This window comes from Sycon ciliatum, chromosome 3, assembly GCF_964019385.1.
Source record: "Sycon ciliatum chromosome 3, ocSycCili1.1, whole genome shotgun sequence".
NCBI classification, from domain to species: domain Eukaryota; kingdom Metazoa; phylum Porifera; class Calcarea; order Leucosolenida; family Sycettidae; genus Sycon; species Sycon ciliatum.
Genome location: NC_088645.1, coordinates 28,981,481 through 29,000,955, shown reverse-complemented (window position 1 = coordinate 29,000,955; position 19,475 = coordinate 28,981,481). Strand labels below are relative to the sequence as shown.

Here is a 19,475-nt window from a genome sequence, read left to right as displayed (position 1 = left end):
CACGAGATAAATGCCGCTTGGCGAGATAGAGAGAGAAGAAAGAAATTTCAGCAGGAATCGAACATGATAATAATATTATTAGGCCAAACTAAAGAAGGTGTGTGGTTCGACTAACATGGACATTTTTTTTACGGGCGGGCGGGCGGATTTTTTTTTAAATCTATTTTTTAATACATGTAAATGTTGTGCGCGTTAGGGATTCACAGAAGCTTTTTTGCGATGCGACACGCGATGCGACGCGATCTGCGATGGATGCGTGCGATGCGAACTCGCGAAATACCATTCACAGAAGAAGTCAGCGATGCGACAAAGTTTTGCTGATTTGGGTACGTCACCATGATATTCGCGCGGTTTGACACAACTTGTAAAAATTTCAAGGCAACTCTTGCACCTTTGTACAACTTTGCTGTAGAAAAGGTCAAAATCGTACACCAAATCGCTTGTCGCATCGCATCGCATCGCAAAAGTTGAGCCAAGCTAGCTCAACTTCTGCGATGGCCTGCGATGGCCCTGTTGCGGCAGTTGCGTGGGGTCCGCGATGGTTGCGATTTGGGGATTTCCCGGTTTCGCGGCTGTCGCATCGCGTGTCGCATCGCAAAAAAGCTTCTGTGAATCCCGCTTAATGTCGATTTGGAAAATCGATCGATTTTCTTGCGCGATCTGTCGATCGACAGATCGCGCAAGGATCGATCGATCGGAAAGCGGTGGCGAAACCATTCAAAACAAATCGATCTGTTGTGCGCGTTCTGTCGATTTGGAAAATCGATCGATTTTCTTGCGCGATCTGTCGATCGACAGATCGCGCAAGGATCGATCGATCGGAAAGCGGTGGCGAAACCATTCAAAACAAATCGATCGATTTGGAGCAGCTCCGAAACGTCGTACAGTGTATGTTTAGGACTTTGGTGAACAGCTTTTCAAATGAAAGAAACCAGTTACGGTACCTTTTCTGAGTGCAATCTTCTTCCCCAAATAATTCAAAAGTCAGTTCCTTCCGAAAATTCCATCGTGCTGGACCTCGAAGCTGAACGTCATAAGCAAATAGTCAAGCCGTGTGTCGTCTGGATATGCAGTTGTTTGTCATAGCCAACATTCTTCTGGTCCGTTCGTCCTGCCATTTTCCTGACGATCGCAATGAATACGAGCAGCTCTCATGCTCAGGTTAGTGTTTATTGATCTGTCTCTGCACCCACTGCAAGGTATAATTTTTGTGATGCAGCCACTAGCCCATTGTGGAAGTAAGGGAATCACCCAGGTTCTTCGGATTCTCGTCCTGTCCGAAAAATCTCCACGTTTCAACTTCTCATCTTCCCCTCAGGCATGAGCTTGCATATTCATATTTTGTGTTTGCTTTGACAGTGCATTTCATAGGTATCGTTCAGACTTTTAGGGCCCTGTAAAATTGGTGTTTTCCTTCCCGACAGTGATAATAATCGCAATCTATAAAATACATGCACAGTCATTCTATAGTGTGATAAAACACAAGTGTAACTGTAAGAAAAGAGAAAGAGAGAGGGTGAATAAAACAAACATATGTGCAAAATACAGTTACGGTGCTAAGGAAAGAATGTGGATGCCGTGACATGTTCTTTCTGAATGCATCGGTCTGGCTTACGCTTGTGAATGTAAACAGCATCTATGACTTTTAACTGATTGAAATTCTTTGCAAAACAAACAATACTATTGTAAACCGAGAATCATTATACGCCAAACGACACGGGTCACTGAACAATAAATGCTTAAACCCTGCGGTGTTCTTCTTCTCATCGCCAACCTCCCCTTCATCTTCATCCTACAGCGTAAAATGAGTGAGGTGTGGTTTGAGATATGGTTGTTTTTTTAGTTGCCGTGAGAGGGAGAGACAGAGAGAGAGAGAGACAAAGACAAAGACAGACACACAGACAGAGACAGAGAGAGAGAGAGAGAGAGAGGGAGGGAGGGAGGGAGGGAGAGAGTGAGGCTCTGTCGTTCTGGAGATGTGTTGGCGGTTTTCTCTTTCACCTCTCTTTTCTCTTTATAGTTTTTCACTAATTCGTCATTCAACCCAGAGCTGTGTTTGTTGGCTGGTCGACCACAGGATTTTGTGTGGGGTTGTTCTGGAGTGTCGGACTTTTGTTGTAGTGTGACTGTTACAGTCCTGAAACACATGCAGTAGACACACTACTATAAAATACACTAAAAATGTACAACATGCGCACATTTCCTGGATTGATCAGTGTGGATCGATGGCAATACAGTTGTAGTCTGTAAGCAAACAGCGCCATTTTGACTAGGGTGAAATGGTTAGATAGGTTAACCGGTTATTTAACCGTTAAGAATACACGAACAGTTAACCATATGCATATGGGTTAATCGGTTATTTTCTTTCAATGTCCGCTGTACATAATATACGTGACAGCATGTGCGTACCCTGTCAGTACTGTGCACAATGGATGTACGGCGTGTATCTCCCTCATCTCTGGGGTTGCTCCCCATATTAGTGATGCTTGCGTATGCTCATGGTGAGGTTGAGTTGATTAAATGACAAGGTGATGGTGCAATCCGAAGCCCAATGGAGCATACAAAATATTAAAATATGTTGAACCTTTCGTTCAGAAAGTAGTGGACATTCACGCAACTGCATTGTAAATATAAAGGGGGTTTGTCAACTGGCAACCGCTCTATTTAGTTGTTATTCACTCTTTGTTGAACCTGCTCTGGAAAACTGAGCAAAATATAATATGCATCCACTATACATATTGTAAACAGTTTCGTCTGAGACAAAAATGCGATAATACTCATAATACTCATAAAGTATACTTGTGAAGACAAAAACTTTCAAGACATTTGTAATGAGCCTGAAATGTGTCCTTTTATGAGTATTATACATATTGTAGTGATTGTTTTGGCAGTGTGTGAGGTCATGGTACCATGGATACATGGATTTACAGTCATGTACAGCTGCCAGCAATGGTACATGAATACAGGCTACATGTACAGTTTATCTCTTATAGGTTGTAGCAAGAGTAGATAAACAAGAGTGTGCAACTCTGGATCTCTTTTGCACAATCTGCACATACCCCTGCCTGTGGCAGCATTTTTTGTAGACGTCACCTTTTTTCAGAAAAACGCGCATTTTGACGCAGAACAGCGTGAGAGCACGTACTGGGCACCGACCTTGTAATGTAAAGCCCGGCAAAGTGCACGATGCAAACTTTCCAAAAGACCCTCAGCGCATGCGTCATAGAAAAGATTACGTCAACAAAAAATTCCGCCACGGGCCAACCCATCCCGGAGTTGCACACTCTTGTTTATCTACTCTTGGTTCTAGCCTATAACCTTTTGGTTAACCGCAGCCCTAACTTTGACATATATGGTTTATATTATGTGCCCAACTCGCTATAACATGGACCTCTCTAAAGCATAACACTTGCCGTACCCCAGAGAATATATAGTGAGGTCTCGCCTGTAAGATGAAGTGTGATACCTAGTTATTGCATACATGTACATGTAGGTGTGAACATCATTATAATTGAATTCACGAATCAATTTCATTTCTTGGAGCTGACTGCTTTAATGTCCTCCTCGAATCCCTTCGCACTTTTCCAGTTCATTTCAAATGAAGTTGCAGGAACTCAATGAATACCTTGGGCACCATCTAAGGCTGCGTATACACGACAACGCTGGGGGTGAAAGCGCAACTAAATCCTTTCGGATGCATGGTTCATTTACACGGTACGCGGAGCAAAACGTAATAGTTGTACACCAAAGCGGAAGAGAACCAAAACGCTGGCCAAGGTGGAAGAATTTGAAAACGGAAATGTTCTGCCGGATAAATTTGGGTGTGTAAACAGTCGAAACGGTTTGCTGGCCTCGTTTCCGTCACGTTTGTTCCGTTTTCGGCCGTTCACACGGATCCGACAATAAAACTCTTTTTTTTACAATTTTCGTCATGTGACGAGTGCTGGTGTGTGGCCTGTTTTCGATTATTCCTTGAGTGTGATTGGTGCTTCCACGACAACACTCGGCACATGACGAACTTTTGCGGATCCTTTGCTCCCGTGTAGACGCGAGAAAACGATACAAACCGAGACCACCTCGGATCAGCTTTGATCGTGTAAACGCACGAAAATGAAAAAAGAAATGCGGGACTGAAAACGGAAAATGGCCGTGCGTTGTCGTGTAAACGCAGCCTCAGAAGACATTAGGCCCAGTTGGGAATATTCCTGTAAAATAAGAACATTACACTGTAATAGGAAGTGCAGGTGCCTTGAATGTACAGTCCTGCTCAATGAAATCCAGTCGTGTCACTCAAGTTTGCGCCTTGCACCATTTCGCAGCCCAGTGTTCGCAGGTCTAGGGCTGCGCAACGCCCGGTACTTGAGTGACGCGACTTGATTTCAGGATTTCATTGGGCAGCACTGTACGAAGGCAATTCTCCCATACAAATAGCATGGTGCTGCTGACAAGATGAGATTCACGAAAGTGGACTTTCTTTAGAGGATGGCTCAGCTTTTGTATACTTCTGTAGCGTCGTTCCCATGCCATGAATTTAATGATGAAATTCGTTCGCGAAACCAAGAGGCTTACATCACCTTACTATTATTGTACCTTCACTTTCTTTTACCTTTTTTCATGCAGGATTCTGAAAGCTAGAGGAATCCCACTAGCCCCAAGCACTGAGCTCACGGCTTCCAGCCACGAATCAGGCATGGTGTATCACGACATCTATATGTTTTGCATCCATTTGATTACTAGTACCGTAAAGTACCGCCAGAGCGCCCCACTATCTCGTCCTTTCGTGGTCGTATTGTGTAGGTGGTCTCCCGTCTGTAGGTCATACGACACGAACTTCGTACACATATTGCACGTTGTGCAGACAATCCGTACCTTCGAGCGGACACGAGCTCCACACAAAAACCTTCCTCTGACGTTAGTACACCATACACACTTCGTTGCATTCTGCCGTACGATTTTCCTTTCCCTGGACCCTGGCTGTAAAATCAAGGTGGGGCGCTCTCGCGAGACGGGGCGCTCTGGCGGTACTTTACGGTATACCATTCACACATAACATGATCTCGCTGTGCCCATGGTGCACTGTAGACTCAACATCCCGCTTTAAAGTAAGCTTCACAATCACACGTTAATGCTCCTAACATGTTATCTCGCACTTGATGGCATTACTCTATTTCTGCCTTTAGTATTAGACTCTACACTATCGCTCATCGCGTATTTGACTCTACTCTTTTTCACTGCTATTATTATGCTACGTTGATGCTCAATGTTAATATTGTGTGAGTCAAGTGTGCGCCCTGTGCCAGTTGACAGCCCAGTGTTCACAGCTGCACAACGTTCCGCACGGCATTCACTCGCTTCATTGGACTTCATTGAGCACCACTGTAGTATTCTGTGTTGGTTGATCAGCCCTTCTAGTGACGACTCCTGTCTGTCACTCTGTCTTGAAAGGGACTTTTCGGCTTTGTACTGCATGACCATTGTGTGTGGACTCACGAGTTACTTGGAGTACAATTCACTATAAACTTCACTATAGTAAAGCCTGCCCTGACAAGACGCCCTTGGTGCAGCGAAAACTGTCCTGATGTGACAGGACCCCGCTTGATCCAGGAATGCACTTTCGATCCACAGCACTTTGGTGCATGAAATTTTGTCCGGTAAATACAGGATTCCGCTTGGTACAGGGTCCGGCAAACACGGGTTTTACTGCAATCCAATTTCCCAATGCATACGTTTCATTGCATATGCTTCAATTGTATTTTGTGTTTGGGGGGGGGGGCTGGGAAAGTCTACGTTTTGTGAAGCCGCTGCGACCGGCGACAATTATGTACATGACACTGAGGAGATTATTTGAAAAATAATCCCCGCGGCGCGGACATATCCTGTTAGGCATATGCGGGCAGAAAAATTGGCAGAATTCAGTACTTTTTCTGGTAAGTTTCATGCATGTTTGGTATGTGGATAAAGAAATGGAGCAGAATTCGAGGAATTGCCCGCCATAAGGTTTGTATGGTTCTGCCAATTTTACAGCTTTTCGAGCATTATCCGCACACCCCTATATCCTGTTTAGACGACACTTTCGGGTGATCAGCATGAACCGATGTGAACGGAACACTGAACATGGATATTACCAAGAGGGGTTATGTACTCTTGATATTACGGTGAAGCCTAACAATTTGTGGCATTTAACATACAGAAAATGATGCTGATTTTCATACATGTATTATAACATTATGGGAATATCGCAGTGAATCTTCAAAGCACTAGGTGGTCTGCACTCTACAATGTGACCTGTGCGTTTATATCGGTAAATAATGTCTGCCTGTTCCGAGCCACCAATCGCACCAAAGAACAAGGAGCAGCAAAATAGAAAACAGACTACATGTATGTCCAGTATTATACCCACATCATGGTAAATAGCCGTACCCGGAACATTGAGATAATTATAACGTTACCGTAAAAGCCCGTGTATAGGTCCCGGGTGTATATAATAGCAGGCTCGATTTCCTGGGCGTATGCAAGGGCACGTGCGTTATTTTGGAACCGGGTGTATACTTTAATAGAATTAAAATATTGAAACTCTTCTCTTACTCAATGGCTGGATCCATTTCATCTTGTAGCTAAGCATGCACATTATAATACATGCACAGTATCCCTACTTCAATGAACCAGAAACAGTGTTCTCGTTCGGAAGAGCGATCCTATAAACCACATCCATCCATCAACATAACAGTAAGTACAGTCACCTTCGCTAATAACGACTGCGGATATAACGACAATTCGCGAATAACGACAGAATTTCCATGCCCAGAGCAAAGTCCCATCCCAGTGTAATACATATAATGAGACTTCGGGTATAACGACACTTCACGAATAAGGACACCTTTTTGATGCCCTGCCCAGTGTCGTTATAAGCGAAGTTGACTGTATTGAGTGTCGGTTCCTGTACTGGTCCATGCACCGAGCAGAATAATAAGTGATCCAGTGTTCATTATATAATTCCTTTGTTTGTTGAGGGAATAGAAAGGGGCCAGTCCGACGAAAAAAAATCAGGGCTGCAACGGGTAGGGGTTTGGTCGGGTAGCGGGCTCGGGTATTTTTGTCAAGTCGACGGAATAGCGCGAGCTCCAGTGTGGGGAGCAAACCCTTTCGTAATAATTATCGCCAAAGTCGCAACCATTATTTCTAGGGCTCAAACGGTTAGTCCGATTAACTGGTTGCAGACCGGTTACGAAGAATTAACGGTTAACCGATAAAGATAACGGCTACGCAGTAACTTTTCAGTCAATTTTTCATGTATCAGGTCGTTGCAAAGTATGCACTTTCGCAGCCTGTCGCACGCGTACGCAATTTCTGGGCTGTCAACTCGGTCATATCTGGTCTCTTCGTGTGAGAGTATCATAGGTATGAATGAGCATGCAAGAGAACGTACATGTGTGCGTTGTACTGAATAGGGTATATTTTTTGAATGAGTATAGTCAAATAAACGGTTAAAAAAGAGTCCGCAGGATTGCCATGGCTTATAGGTTATAACCGTTAAACCGACCGTTAGCTTAGCAGTTAACCGTTCGGGGTAAAACCGTGACCGTTTGAGCCCTAATTATTTCGTACTACTATTATAGGTATTCAATAGAAACAGTTGCAAAATCTTTTAGATGAGCATGTCACAACAAAGCGTTCTGACATGCGCATCCTCAAAAATAGTCATGATCGGCTCCTCATCAAATGTCAAAATAAGCAATGATGAATGGCTGAAAGACGACATTCACGAGCTAGGTAACGTGTCACAGAGCTCAGAAATGTATAAATTCAGGGGTATAGTACCAATCAATCTGCCAGAGCTGCGGTAGAAAGATGTGGGATAGGCCAAAAATTGACCAAAAGAGTCTATCCAATTCCAGCATACCTGCCTGCACATCATCACATCAAGAGCCATTTGGCTCGTAGGTGACCTCTTTTTGGCCTCCTTGATGATTACTGATCCTCTTCTTCAATCTTCTTCACTTCCTCTTTGACTTTTCCGTCACTTCCCTCAAGTTCCCAGCTCTTCCTGGTTGTATATCAATGGTGTTGTGAGGTGCAGCGCAGAAACGCGATGCTATCTGGTTTCAATGTTCAGCCGGATTCTACATTTATTCTCCAAGAGCGTGTTCAATCATGAGCATTATAGGTGAAGCCAAGTCGGAAACCCAGCCTTCCCTGTTGGCCCACTCTCCAAGGATAGGGCAATAAACGTACTATCAGATGTATGATGCATATGCAGGGCGCAGTCATGTTGACTCCATCATACGTGACGATGATGCCACGCGGTTCAGTGCAGCACGGCCACGTCCGTACATTGCCTCGGGCTCAGGCCCGGCGTAGCGTTTCATATGTCTGCTACTGAAATGATCTTGGAAAACATGATCACAGGTTTAAGAGAATCACGTAGCCACCACAGGTCTTCGTATAAATAGGCCGTTGGACATTGACAACTGTGCAAAGCTTCAATAGCGGCCCGGGTGATGAATTCTGCCCATACTAATACAGGCCTGTTGATTTCCCATTTGCAAATGAATTTCTCAGACGTGAATGGACGTCTTCTCACCACACATAGTGAAATACCAAGGCAAATATCACGCTTGGCCTGGTCGCTGATTACGATGGGATGTGGACTGGTACAGCTGACAGCATGCTGATTCGATCACAAATTGCAGAAATTACTCATTATTTTACAAACGAAATCCAGTCATCTATATCTCCCACTCAATGTCTGACGCCGAAAAAAGAGAGAGAGAGACTGAGAGTACGTAGAACTAGTGTTGACATCACTTTAGTACTTACTCAAGTCACATCAAAATCCTTATCAGCGGGCTCCAGGCTGTGGAACGCCTCCAGTGGGTCTGAATTTTCGACAACGTCAACCATTACTTCTTCAAAGAATCGTCATCTACTGTTTACTGAGTGGTGTGCATGCAATGGGGCTGTTAAGTGATGACGTCACAGTTCCTTCGATACGCATAACAACGATCCCACTGGGGACAAACAAAAGTAGCGTCGTCTCCACCGAACCAGTTGCCAGTGGCAACATATAGGAATCGTGTACATTTCTTCGTTTCTTCTTTGCTGTTTTCAGTGAGTGTTTTGTTTTCTCTTTGTCCTTGATCTCGACGATGTTGTCGTGCTCATTACCTTACTGAGACGTCTCTTGTGACTGTAGCCAGTGTCACGGAGGATTTTATTGGCGTGACAAGGTAGATCGCCGAGATCGAGCGTGAAAAACTCTCTGCATTAGTAGCTCCTGTAGAATGTTTTCTGGGATGGCGCATCCATGGTCAACAAAACCAAGGTGCAAGACAGCATGAGAGATCGTGTAAATGATGTGAACTCCAAAAGGTAAGCTCCTGAACAAGTGGAAAGATATAGGTATTTACAAACTCTCTCTTCATCCATCGATTGCCGCTATGCATTGCATTTTGTCTTCACAGATAATCTGGCCAAATGTATTGTAACTAGAGAGTGCAATCGTGCTTGGGACCCATCCCAATGTCATCACATGGCTGTGGTGACTAGTGTATATCTGGGAGAATTTTTCCTCGACTGATACGGAGTGCAGGTGGATCGATTATGAGAAATGCGAACATGTGAAGTAAGTAATTAGTTGTGTCGAAGAAATGTGCAATAAAATACAATTTACTTTACACTCAAACATACACTGTAGATGTACATGTAACATCATGATAATGATTCCATCTTCATTGTCCCGCAACTGGTACACCATACGCACCGAATGCATGGTGTGTGTGTGTGCGCGCGCGCGCGCAAGCGCGCGCATGTACATGCACACACTCTCATGCGTGGCCAAGTCGGCCAGATGAACAGACCATGCATTTGCACGAGGTGTCCATAATGTCATTGGAACGCTGTACTTTATGACTTTATTCCAAAAGAGTATGTCTTGCCCCTGACGAATGGAGTTGTGTCTGTGCTCAGCGGGTATCGGGCTATGACGCAACACTGCAATCAGCGCTGCAATTAAAAGAGCACTGCATGGATTATTTTGACTAACTTCCTTTGCGTTTACTTCGTTGAGCCCGTGGTTTCATTTCTGTGTTCTGTCATGATTGGCCTCTGGAAATAATCAGAGTGGATGTCATTTTGCCATATATGTGTGCCTTGTGCGACAGGTTCAAGGCTAGATGCACTTCGCATTCGGCGTGCGATCTCAGCGTCTGGGACCTGATGAAGTCTTGGTTGGATGATTATTCAAGCCTGATACTACTCGACACACCAATGTACATGTCAATATAATTTTTTCAGAGCTGCACTATTTACGTGTTGATGCTTACTTCGGTGTTAGCGTGTTTCCCCCGGATTGTTTCTATCATCATGATCGTGTGTTCTTGGGCTGAGCGAGCACATGCACAAGTGTGCAGCTATAACCCTGTGTATCTTTGGTTACACTTTGTTCTGCAATGCATGTACCTTGTAACATTATGTGCTTGCACTGCTTTGTCGGGCCTGCGTATTTCAGGACTATTCAGTGCATTAGACCCAGGTTTGTTTGGTTGCCGGATGATCTCTTGTGGCGTCGCTCTGTATTATTTTGTATTCATCAATTTTTGGGCTTGAGAGTTGAGCTGTTGTGTGGTTCTCAATATGAAAACATCATGCTGGTGCTCTGTGTTTCGATTATCGACTGTCGGAGCAGTCATGCATTTATTAGCAGAACGGTCAATACTGTAGTCTTTTCACGTGTTTGTATTTTTTGTGTTTTCGCCGGGGGTGTTAGCGGTAACGCTGCACACAGAACGGCAGTGTTGCATCACTGGACGACCCTGCTACTGCATCTGACTTAATTTCCCCAGGATCTGGTGCAGTTACACCAGACAGCCACTTCCTGTAAACACGCAAACAGCAAAAGAAGAGATCCCGCAAATCAGGAAAACCATTGTGGAAAATATAGAGTAGATCATACAACATTCAATAATCTGGAGTAATTGCAGTGAGACAAACACTTCAAACAGTGCTCTCTCTCTCTCTCTGTCTCCATCCTTCCAAAAATACCCTATGACAATTCCCCAGCATTATTTTATTTTATATTCTTAGGACATCATTCTGAACATAATAAATTCTTCCATGGGTCTTCAATCACCACGGAGGGCGAAGATATATATCTAAGTCATGCAGTTTACGGGAGGTGCGAGCTGTCATGGATTATAGAGGCTGATATTGTGCCAGCGTGAGGGCAGAGACAGAAAGAAGACACTGATTTCTTGAACAACTCACCTATATAATTATAATCGAATCCACAAGGAGCGCTCATACTTTGATCCATCAGGACGTGAAACATCTTCAAAGCACTCTCAAACACGGAGTTTTACTGTGGGCAGCCAATTTCACAGCCATCATGAAGGCACTCGACAACTACAGGAGTTTTGTAGAGGAAAGAACAAGGAGTAAAGAGCGACAACAATCGCTTGAAGAAAAAGCAAAGAAAAACTGCTGTCTCTCCAGTCATTTAGATGCTGTTGCCCTTGACATCTGGTTCCATCCAGAGGACGCGACTTTTGTTTGTCCCCAGTGCTCTCCGTTGCTATGCGTATCGAAGGAGCCGTGACGTCACACTTAACAGCCCCATTAATTGCAGCCAGTCGCAAGCACGGTACTCGTACCAGTGCGAGTACTGATTACGATGATGCCGTTCACAAGGGAGTAGTAAAATACCTACTCCGCGCCCAGCTCACAATCGATCGATTTGGTTTCTTTTTTTTGTTGCGCGATCGATCGATTTTGCGCGATCGATCGATTGTTGCGCGATCTGTCGATCGACAGATCGCGCAGCAAAATCGATCGATGTGGCAGATCCATAGATGGCGCACAACACACACATGGAGCAGCACCTTACCGGTACAGGTGAAATATCGTTCCCAATACACGAGGAAAGTGCAATCTCGTCTGTCCTTCATCCCAAAACAGAAGGCCGTCCTTAATCTGGAACGAGGCAATAGCTTTCAACCGGACGGTCACTTCAAAATAAGTCTCGCCAGTCTGCCCGTGGTCGTATCGAGTAGACTCTACTACCAGCACAAGGCAGCAGTCGTACCACTCACTGCACTGCACTGCAGTACAACTACAAGTCAAGTCCAAAAGGAGCCGCCTAGCGCGCCTGCGTCCGCAGACGTACACTCACGCTGCACAGCACGTAGACGTGGACGTGTTCAGTCCACGTACGTCAGTCACACGATCGACAGCCCGCCGAAAAAAAGTTACGGTCGGGCTGAAAAATGTACGGTCGGTCGGGTGAGTCGAACCACAGACCTTCTGCAGTGTGGCCTTATCATAAGATTCCCAAGCACCTATCTTGACCACCCGTACCCAGACACCACTGGCACCATGCAGGGCCGGGAGAGATCCGATCTTCTGAGCCAAAAATGATTTCCTGACCCCAAAAAAAGTAGCGCCACCATGTTAGTGGCTATGACAACACCAGTGCATGCAGCTAGCTGAGCTTGTAGTTGTACTGTTGTAGCTTGTCCGTGCTGCTGAGTACATCTACGAGTGCTGTGCTCATGCCTTTTTCATGGTGCTTTTTTTGGCGAAGGACTTTTCGGTGCATCACCATGGTCACGCCACGCAACAGCTTCGACCCGGCGTCACCTTTGTACCTAGGCTAGGTACCTACATTGCTACAATGTACAATGTAGCAAGCTACAGTACTCAGTAGACTCACGTCGAGTTGGAGCAAACACGTCGTTTTCAACATCAGTTCGCTTCACACCATCCGTGACAAACATGATGGACAGTTCTGGAGTTTTGTTGCAGCTTTTGGCAACGACCGGAACAAAAAGAGCAAAACTGTAAGCCATGGTAAACTAGGAAGGGAGATGACCCTTCACAGCCTGAAGGATTTCACTTGAAAAACTCGGCTGACAACTAACTTGAAGCAGGAATGATGGAGTGGAGTACACTTCAGTTGAATGTGGTTCCTGCTGGCCTTGCGGATGAATTCAGCGTACCAGCAGCAGGGCAGGGAGGATGGATCAACAAGAGGAAGTCTGAAGTATCGACAGCCTCTCACTGTTTCATACGGTAAGAGCTCAGTAAGCATAATTATACTGCGAGTCTTTATGGAAGTAATAATTGTTGGTAGGACGTGTGCCTAATGTTTTGATTGATTGCAATCGCCTGCCCACAGCTAAACTAAGCCAGGTCTGCTGGTAGCTGCACGTGCAGTGTCGACGTGCAGCACAGGTGTCTCAGGATTATTGTATGCTTGGAGAGCAGCTACAGTTCATGCTCAGTAAAATCCAGTCGAGTCACTCAAGTACACTCTGGGCGTTGCGCAACCCTTCAGATGGCCTTCTAGCTTTTGGCCATAAATGCGTCAAACTTTGAGCTTTTGTAAGAATTGTCCTGCAGTCTCCTATGGAATGCGAAGAACTGTGGTTCAGTCTCGTAGACTAGACTGTTCATATTTTAATGTACTACAGTCTATGCACAGTTGAGCCAGCGTGTATACATTGCTATGCTGTCCTTGGTGACATTCTAACCTGGTCGTTCTTAAGCTGTGTTCACAACTGGCGAGTGGACGCGGTACGCTTGCGGTTCATGCGCCCTGTGGTAAAACACTTCACTTTATACTTGTACAATCATGCACACACTGTCGCGGACAGCTGGCCAGCAGCTGCCGCGACAACTTCAAGATGGGAGAGAGACCTGGTTCGTTGTCACTTCTTTCACCACATAAAGAACCCTGCTTGGAGAGAGAAAACTACCGAGAGAAGGACACGAAGCACTACAACAGAGCGCTCCGAAAAAGGATTCGCTCGCACGGCAGCGTACGCATGCCGTGCCAGCGTACTGTGTGCAAAAATGTGAAACCAAAAATAGATTATCATGATTTTGCTGCGTGCAAAAGCCAGCCAGTTTGGGAAGTGCATCGTACGCGCGTAGCGATCCCGCTATCGCGTATCGCGGCTCCAATGGAGCGCTGCCAGTGCGTGCATGCAAAAAAGGAAAATAAATAAATCAGAAAAATGCAGTTCAAATAAATCGACAGTTCGATCGAAGAGATCATAATTCCACACATGCAATTCATTTCAGAACAAGATTATAGAGCGAAGCTAGTCATGTGTCAAGCTACCTCACTACAAATACTTACTATACCTAGAACTTAGCTATGGGCAGCGGACCTGGACCCTATCGCTCCTGGGATATACCTTAGGTAAGAGTGCGACGTAAAGACAAATTGTAAATACTGTAAATTCAAATTGCACTCTTCTTGGCCGCTTGCCGCTTGCCTCTTGCTTTCACTTCTGTGCCGCCGTGCACTGTACCGCCGTCATTTTGGATTAGCTGCTGATCATTATCTGCAGCGCCGTTGTTGTTTGTTACCGTGCCGCCGTCCGCCGAACCGTTGCTTGCCGAATCGTTTTTTTCATTGTTTTTTCCATTATTATTAACCCATTGAACGCTGATGACGTCTATAGACGTCATTGAAAATGCCCCCCATGCGCGGGATGACGTCTATAGACGTCATGGGATATATAGTGATTTCTGGCACTATTTGGTGTGTAAAAGCACTGTTAGTCAGTTGGATCATGATCCTGCCTCTTGTACGATAGGTCGTTGGTTCGAATCCCGCTTGGAAACACTGCGCGTCTTTTTTTCTTCTCTTTTCAGCGATCTTTTAGCTGCAATTTCACGCATTTGGCGTATTTCACGCAATTTGAGCAAACTTGCGTCCCCTATTGTGAGGCGCTATTCTTTTTGGGGACTGTATCGATTCTGTCACCCTGTGGTTGATAGTCTTGGCAATCCTTTCCAAAATATTTGAGGACCCCAGTTGCCAGAACCCTGGAGTTTTAGAACTTGCTATTGGCCCTGTTTTTAGCATTTTATATGCAGAGCACCATAGGCAAGGCCCAGTAGCGCTGAATGGGTTAATATTCAGTTCCATCGGGTACAGCAAATTGAGTGGTCGCCTTACCGTCTTGGCGCTTGGCAATTCAACTGTTGCTGACCTTACATTATTGTCGTTGCTCCGGTGTATTTTGTTAATTTTCCCAATTTTCCAAGTGCCGCGTGGCATCCTTTCCTCTTTCACTAGTACGATATCCCCTGTACTTGGCTCACGCTCTACGGCACCTCGCTTCTCGGGCAGCCGGTAACTTCCACGTTCACGCAAACTACTCAGATAGCCGGTCTGCCACAGTTTCCAAAAGCTGGAAAGGATAGTGGCACCAACACGATACGTTTCCACCAAAGTCTGCGCCGAGCTTTGCTGATTATTATAGTCAGTATCGTCCATTACACTAATTGCAGGCACCCCTAGCCTGGGATTCATTGTTACAAAATGAGATGGGGTGAGGATATCGTCACCATCCACCATGTCTCCCACATACAATAGTGGCCGCGTATTGACTATTGCTTCCGCTTCTGCAAGAACCGTGGTTAATTCCGTTGTGGACAAACATTTTCGACCAATTGACTTACGCAGGGCGCGCTTAACGACCTGCACCATTCGTTCGTAGATGCCGCCCATCCAAAGGGACAGCTCCACAATGAATGTCCACCTAGATCCAGTAGCACTTAAGTATGAATGTACATCTGCATCTTGCGAAATTGTATCCCACAAAAGTTCTATTGCTTCCTTAGCCACTTTAAACTGCAATGCATTATCCGACAATATTCGATTGGGTGTTCCTCGTCTTGAAACAAATCTTCTCAATGCAAGCATAAATGCAGCAGCAGTCATGTCATCGACTAATTCCAAATGTACTGCTCTAGTAGTTAGGCAAGTGAATAAGCAAACCCATACCTTAGTAGTTACTCCTGATTGTTTCACGTACATTGGCCCAAAGTAGTCCAAGCCGGTATACGAAAAGGCACATGATGTAGTTAACCGATCGCGTGGTAGGGGTGCCAGCCGTGGCATTTTGAATGGGCCACCCTCTGCCTTGCGACATACATTGCATTGTTTAAGGATACGCTGCACCGTTGACCGTCCTTGCGGTACCCAATATTCAGTACGAAGTAACATCAGTGTATGACTCGCACCGCCATGCATTAGCCGTTTGTGACATTCTTCAATTAGCAAAGTTGTGATTATTCCGTGTTTGGGTATTAGGACTGGGAATTTAGACCGTAGCGGTATATTTGCATTTTCCAGCCGTCCTTTGCACCGCATTATTTCGTTTTCATCCATGAACAGGCCGAGTTTGTTGGCTAGATCATTTCGCTTTCCCTTCTGAATTAACTTGAGCGTGTCTGGAAATTCCGTACGTTGCAAATATCGTAGCCAGACCATTGTAGCATTCTTGATTTCTTTTGATGTGAGAAACCCATTACATTTATTACCACGCATACGTTCTATGGCTCTCAAAACATATGCTGAGACACGTATCAGCTTTCCCCAAGACGAATACCTTTCTAAATTCATTATCATCGGGTACTCCGTAGGACCCTCCGCCGCCGCCAGTAAGGTGTTGGCAGACTTTTCCAACTCCACGGTGTTCGCAGGAATCACCAACACCGATGGCCAACCTTTCTCATTGTTAATCCACTGGGGCCCGTGCCACCAGTTCTTGTTATTTTTCAGTGTGTCCACAGTGGCCCCGCGAGAAGGAGTGTCTGCGGGGTTTTCAGCTGTGTCCACATATCGGTACTCAACCGACGACAGAGACCGGATTTCATTCAAGCGCCGGTCCACAAATGTACCGTGTTTTTCAGGTTTCTTGATCCAATGTAACACACATTGCGAATCAGACCACAGCACCAGCCTGGGTTGTTCCGAGAAATTCAATTGTGAGACTACAAATCGTAACGGCCGAATACCGATCAAGGCCGCCATTAATTCTAGTCTCGGTATTGTTAATTCCTTGATGGGGGCTAGGCGGGTTTTACTAAACACAATATGACAAGAGTCACAACCTGACTGCTTGTTGACAACCGCAAGGTACACACACGCTGCATATGCGGTGTGAGAGGCATCACAAAAACAGTGAAGTGTGTATGTGACTGCCCCTGAGTGTGCGACTGTCATCCGTCTCGGAATTTGAATTTCGTGGATCTGCTTTAGATCACCTGTGACTGCTTTCCATTTATTTATAATTTCTGTTGGGAGGATGTCGTCCCAGTCGCATTTCAATTTCCACAGGTTTTGAATCCGGATTTTCGGTTGCAACAGTATTGGAGATAGCAGGCCCATTGGGTCAAAGAACTTTGAGATGACCTGCAACATTTGGCGTTTGGTCCGAACGATCACGTGCTCAACGTCATGACCGACCAACGAAATCTGATCGGTGGGTGTACACCATTCCATACCAAGTACGGTCATAACCGTGTCGGAAACTTTGTCAAATTCTGGAATGTGAGAGAGGAAGTCGGAATTGTTCGAAGCCCATTCACGGAGGTTCATGGACGCCTGAGTAAACACTTGCTTTGTTTGATCATAAATACGTTTGGCTTCATCTACTGTATTGGCTCCAACAATAACATTATCGACGTACGTGTTACCGAGAATCATCTTCGCAATTTCGTTGTCTGTTCGTTTTAAGTGCGTGTTGATAGTTGCACTCAGCAGGAATGGGCTGGAGATTACCCCGAACGGTATCCTGCAAAACCGATAAGTGACAAGATTGTCCTTGGTGCAAGGCCCATCCAAGTCATCCCACCACAGGAACCGCGTTGTGTCTCGGTCTGCCTCTGCGAGGCCAACTTGCAGAAAGGCTTTCTCGATATCGCTAACAATGGCAATATCATGCATGCGGAATCGAAGTAGCAAACCAGCTAAGTCTGGAAGAAGGACCGGCCCTCTGAGCAGACATTCATTGAGGCTTTTTTGCTCCTTGCTGGATTTGGCGGAGGCATCGTACACGATGCGGACTTTCGTTGTGGTTTTACCCGGTTTGATTACACAGTGATGTGGCAAGTAATGTGCCCGTTGCGTAGTCCCTTCTGGACCGGCATTGGGGACCCGTTCGATTATGCCCATCTTTTCCTGATTTCTGATTGTTTCATCGTATTTGAGTTTGACCTGTGGCTTGCCTGCCCTTCGTTTCATGAGAGACTGCAGGCGACCGAAAGCCAGAGCGAAATTGCGTGGTGGTTCCGTAGCGTCTTGCTTCCGTGGCCACTTGACCTCATACCGCCCATTTTTGAAGTCGACGCTGTTGTCGAAAATCTCCATTGCTTGCTCATCTTGAGATTTATCCTCCAGGGGATCTTCAATGCCAATTGATTCGGTTTTCCAAAAGTTTTCGATGGTAAATCCAGGCATGCTCGTTTCGGGTAACCGTATGCCCGAAACCAACATTACGGGCGCTTCATGATCTTGGCTTTCCATCAGGATTCTCCCCGAGGGGATAAACCCAATTTTAGAGTCTAGGAGCATTAAGCCGTCGTCGAGGCGAATGTGCTCATTGCCCATTACGTCAAAGTAGTAGTCATTGCCGACCAGTAAATCAATGGTTACATCTTCTGCATGCTGGCTGAGCGAGTTCGCCAAATGTACACGATTTAGCATTGGGTATTTCTCAGGGTCGATCGGGTATTTTCTGACCGGACAGGAGATGGTTTGCACAACATTGACCGTGAGGGTTTGTGAGGACCCATCCAAAAACTGTACTTGAATTTCAACCACATTGAGCTGTTGCGATTTGCGCTTACTGTCACCAAACCCCGCCAGGGACAACGTTTCCCGACCCGTGAATTTCAGATTGAGTTCTTTTGCCATTTTCTTGGTAATGAAAGAACGACTGCACCCTGTGTCGAACATTAATCTTGCATTCTGTAATTCGTTGCCATGGCGATTTGCAATCACTGTCGTACCACACTGCTTTATTACATTTTCTCCTGCGGAGAGCATAGCACTGCTGGCAGGAATAAATTCCTCTGCATTAACACTAAGTGCTGCCGTTGTGTTTTGCCCTGGGCTTTTTGCTCTGTCTGATTGTCTTGATGGGTTGTCCGTCGTGTTTGAAAACAGTGTGGGACAAATGCTGCGATGGTGTGTTTTTCTCTTGCAATGGAAGCAAGCCCATGGGTCTTTGCATTGGCGGGCACTGTGACCATCCCGCAAGCAGATAAAACATCTGCTACCGATTTCCGTTTTTCTTTCGTGAAGACCATTAAACTTTTTGCAAGTATCCGAGAAATGGGGACCCTTACAGTACCAACATTTTGGGATTCCTTTTGCGTGGGCAAGTAGTGTTTCTCCAGATGCCCGGAACGCACTGGATGGCGAGACTGGCGGTCTGAAACTTTCTGCTGATTCTGATTTGGCATCGAGTTTTGTTGTTTGTGGTTCCGCCCTTTCTCGTGCCCGGATGTATTGACCTAGAGCCTTGCGTAGTTCTGCAACTGTCCATTCCCCCGTTTTGGTATTGGAGAGTTCGAGTTGCAGCATGGTGCTCTCAGGCAGTTTCCGTTTGATTAGAGACACAAATATGTCTTGGTTTACATCCTGAGCAATTGCTGTCAGGCTACGCATGTGTGAT

The 19,475-nt window shown here is 45.6% G+C and overlaps 1 protein-coding gene and 2 long non-coding RNA genes across 3 annotated transcripts; 2 read left to right on the top strand and 1 right to left on the bottom strand.

Moving 5' to 3' along the window:
• Positions 1-762: 762 nt before the first annotated feature.
• On the top strand, positions 763-5,463 carry LOC135811942 (uncharacterized). Its single transcript, XR_010552725.1, has 2 exons — positions 763-1,161; positions 4,621-5,463. It is a non-coding gene; the product is annotated as an uncharacterized LOC135811942 (long non-coding RNA).
• A 3,609-nt stretch (positions 5,464-9,072) lies between these two features.
• Positions 9,073-10,727, top strand: LOC135812641 (uncharacterized). Its single transcript, XR_010552890.1, has 2 exons — positions 9,073-9,622; positions 10,161-10,727. It is a non-coding gene; the product is annotated as an uncharacterized LOC135812641 (long non-coding RNA).
• Positions 10,728-15,168: 4,441 nt separating this feature from the next.
• LOC135812980 (uncharacterized) lies at positions 15,169-18,735 on the bottom strand. The gene is made up of 2 exons (XM_065326198.1): positions 16,345-18,735; positions 15,169-15,200 (listed from the first exon to the last, which is right to left on the bottom strand). Exons 1-2 carry the CDS (start codon positions 18,710-18,712, stop codon positions 15,169-15,171), a joined length of 2,400 nt encoding a protein of 799 aa, XP_065182270.1. The 5' UTR covers positions 18,713-18,735.
• Between the last annotated feature and the right edge of the window lie 740 nt (positions 18,736-19,475).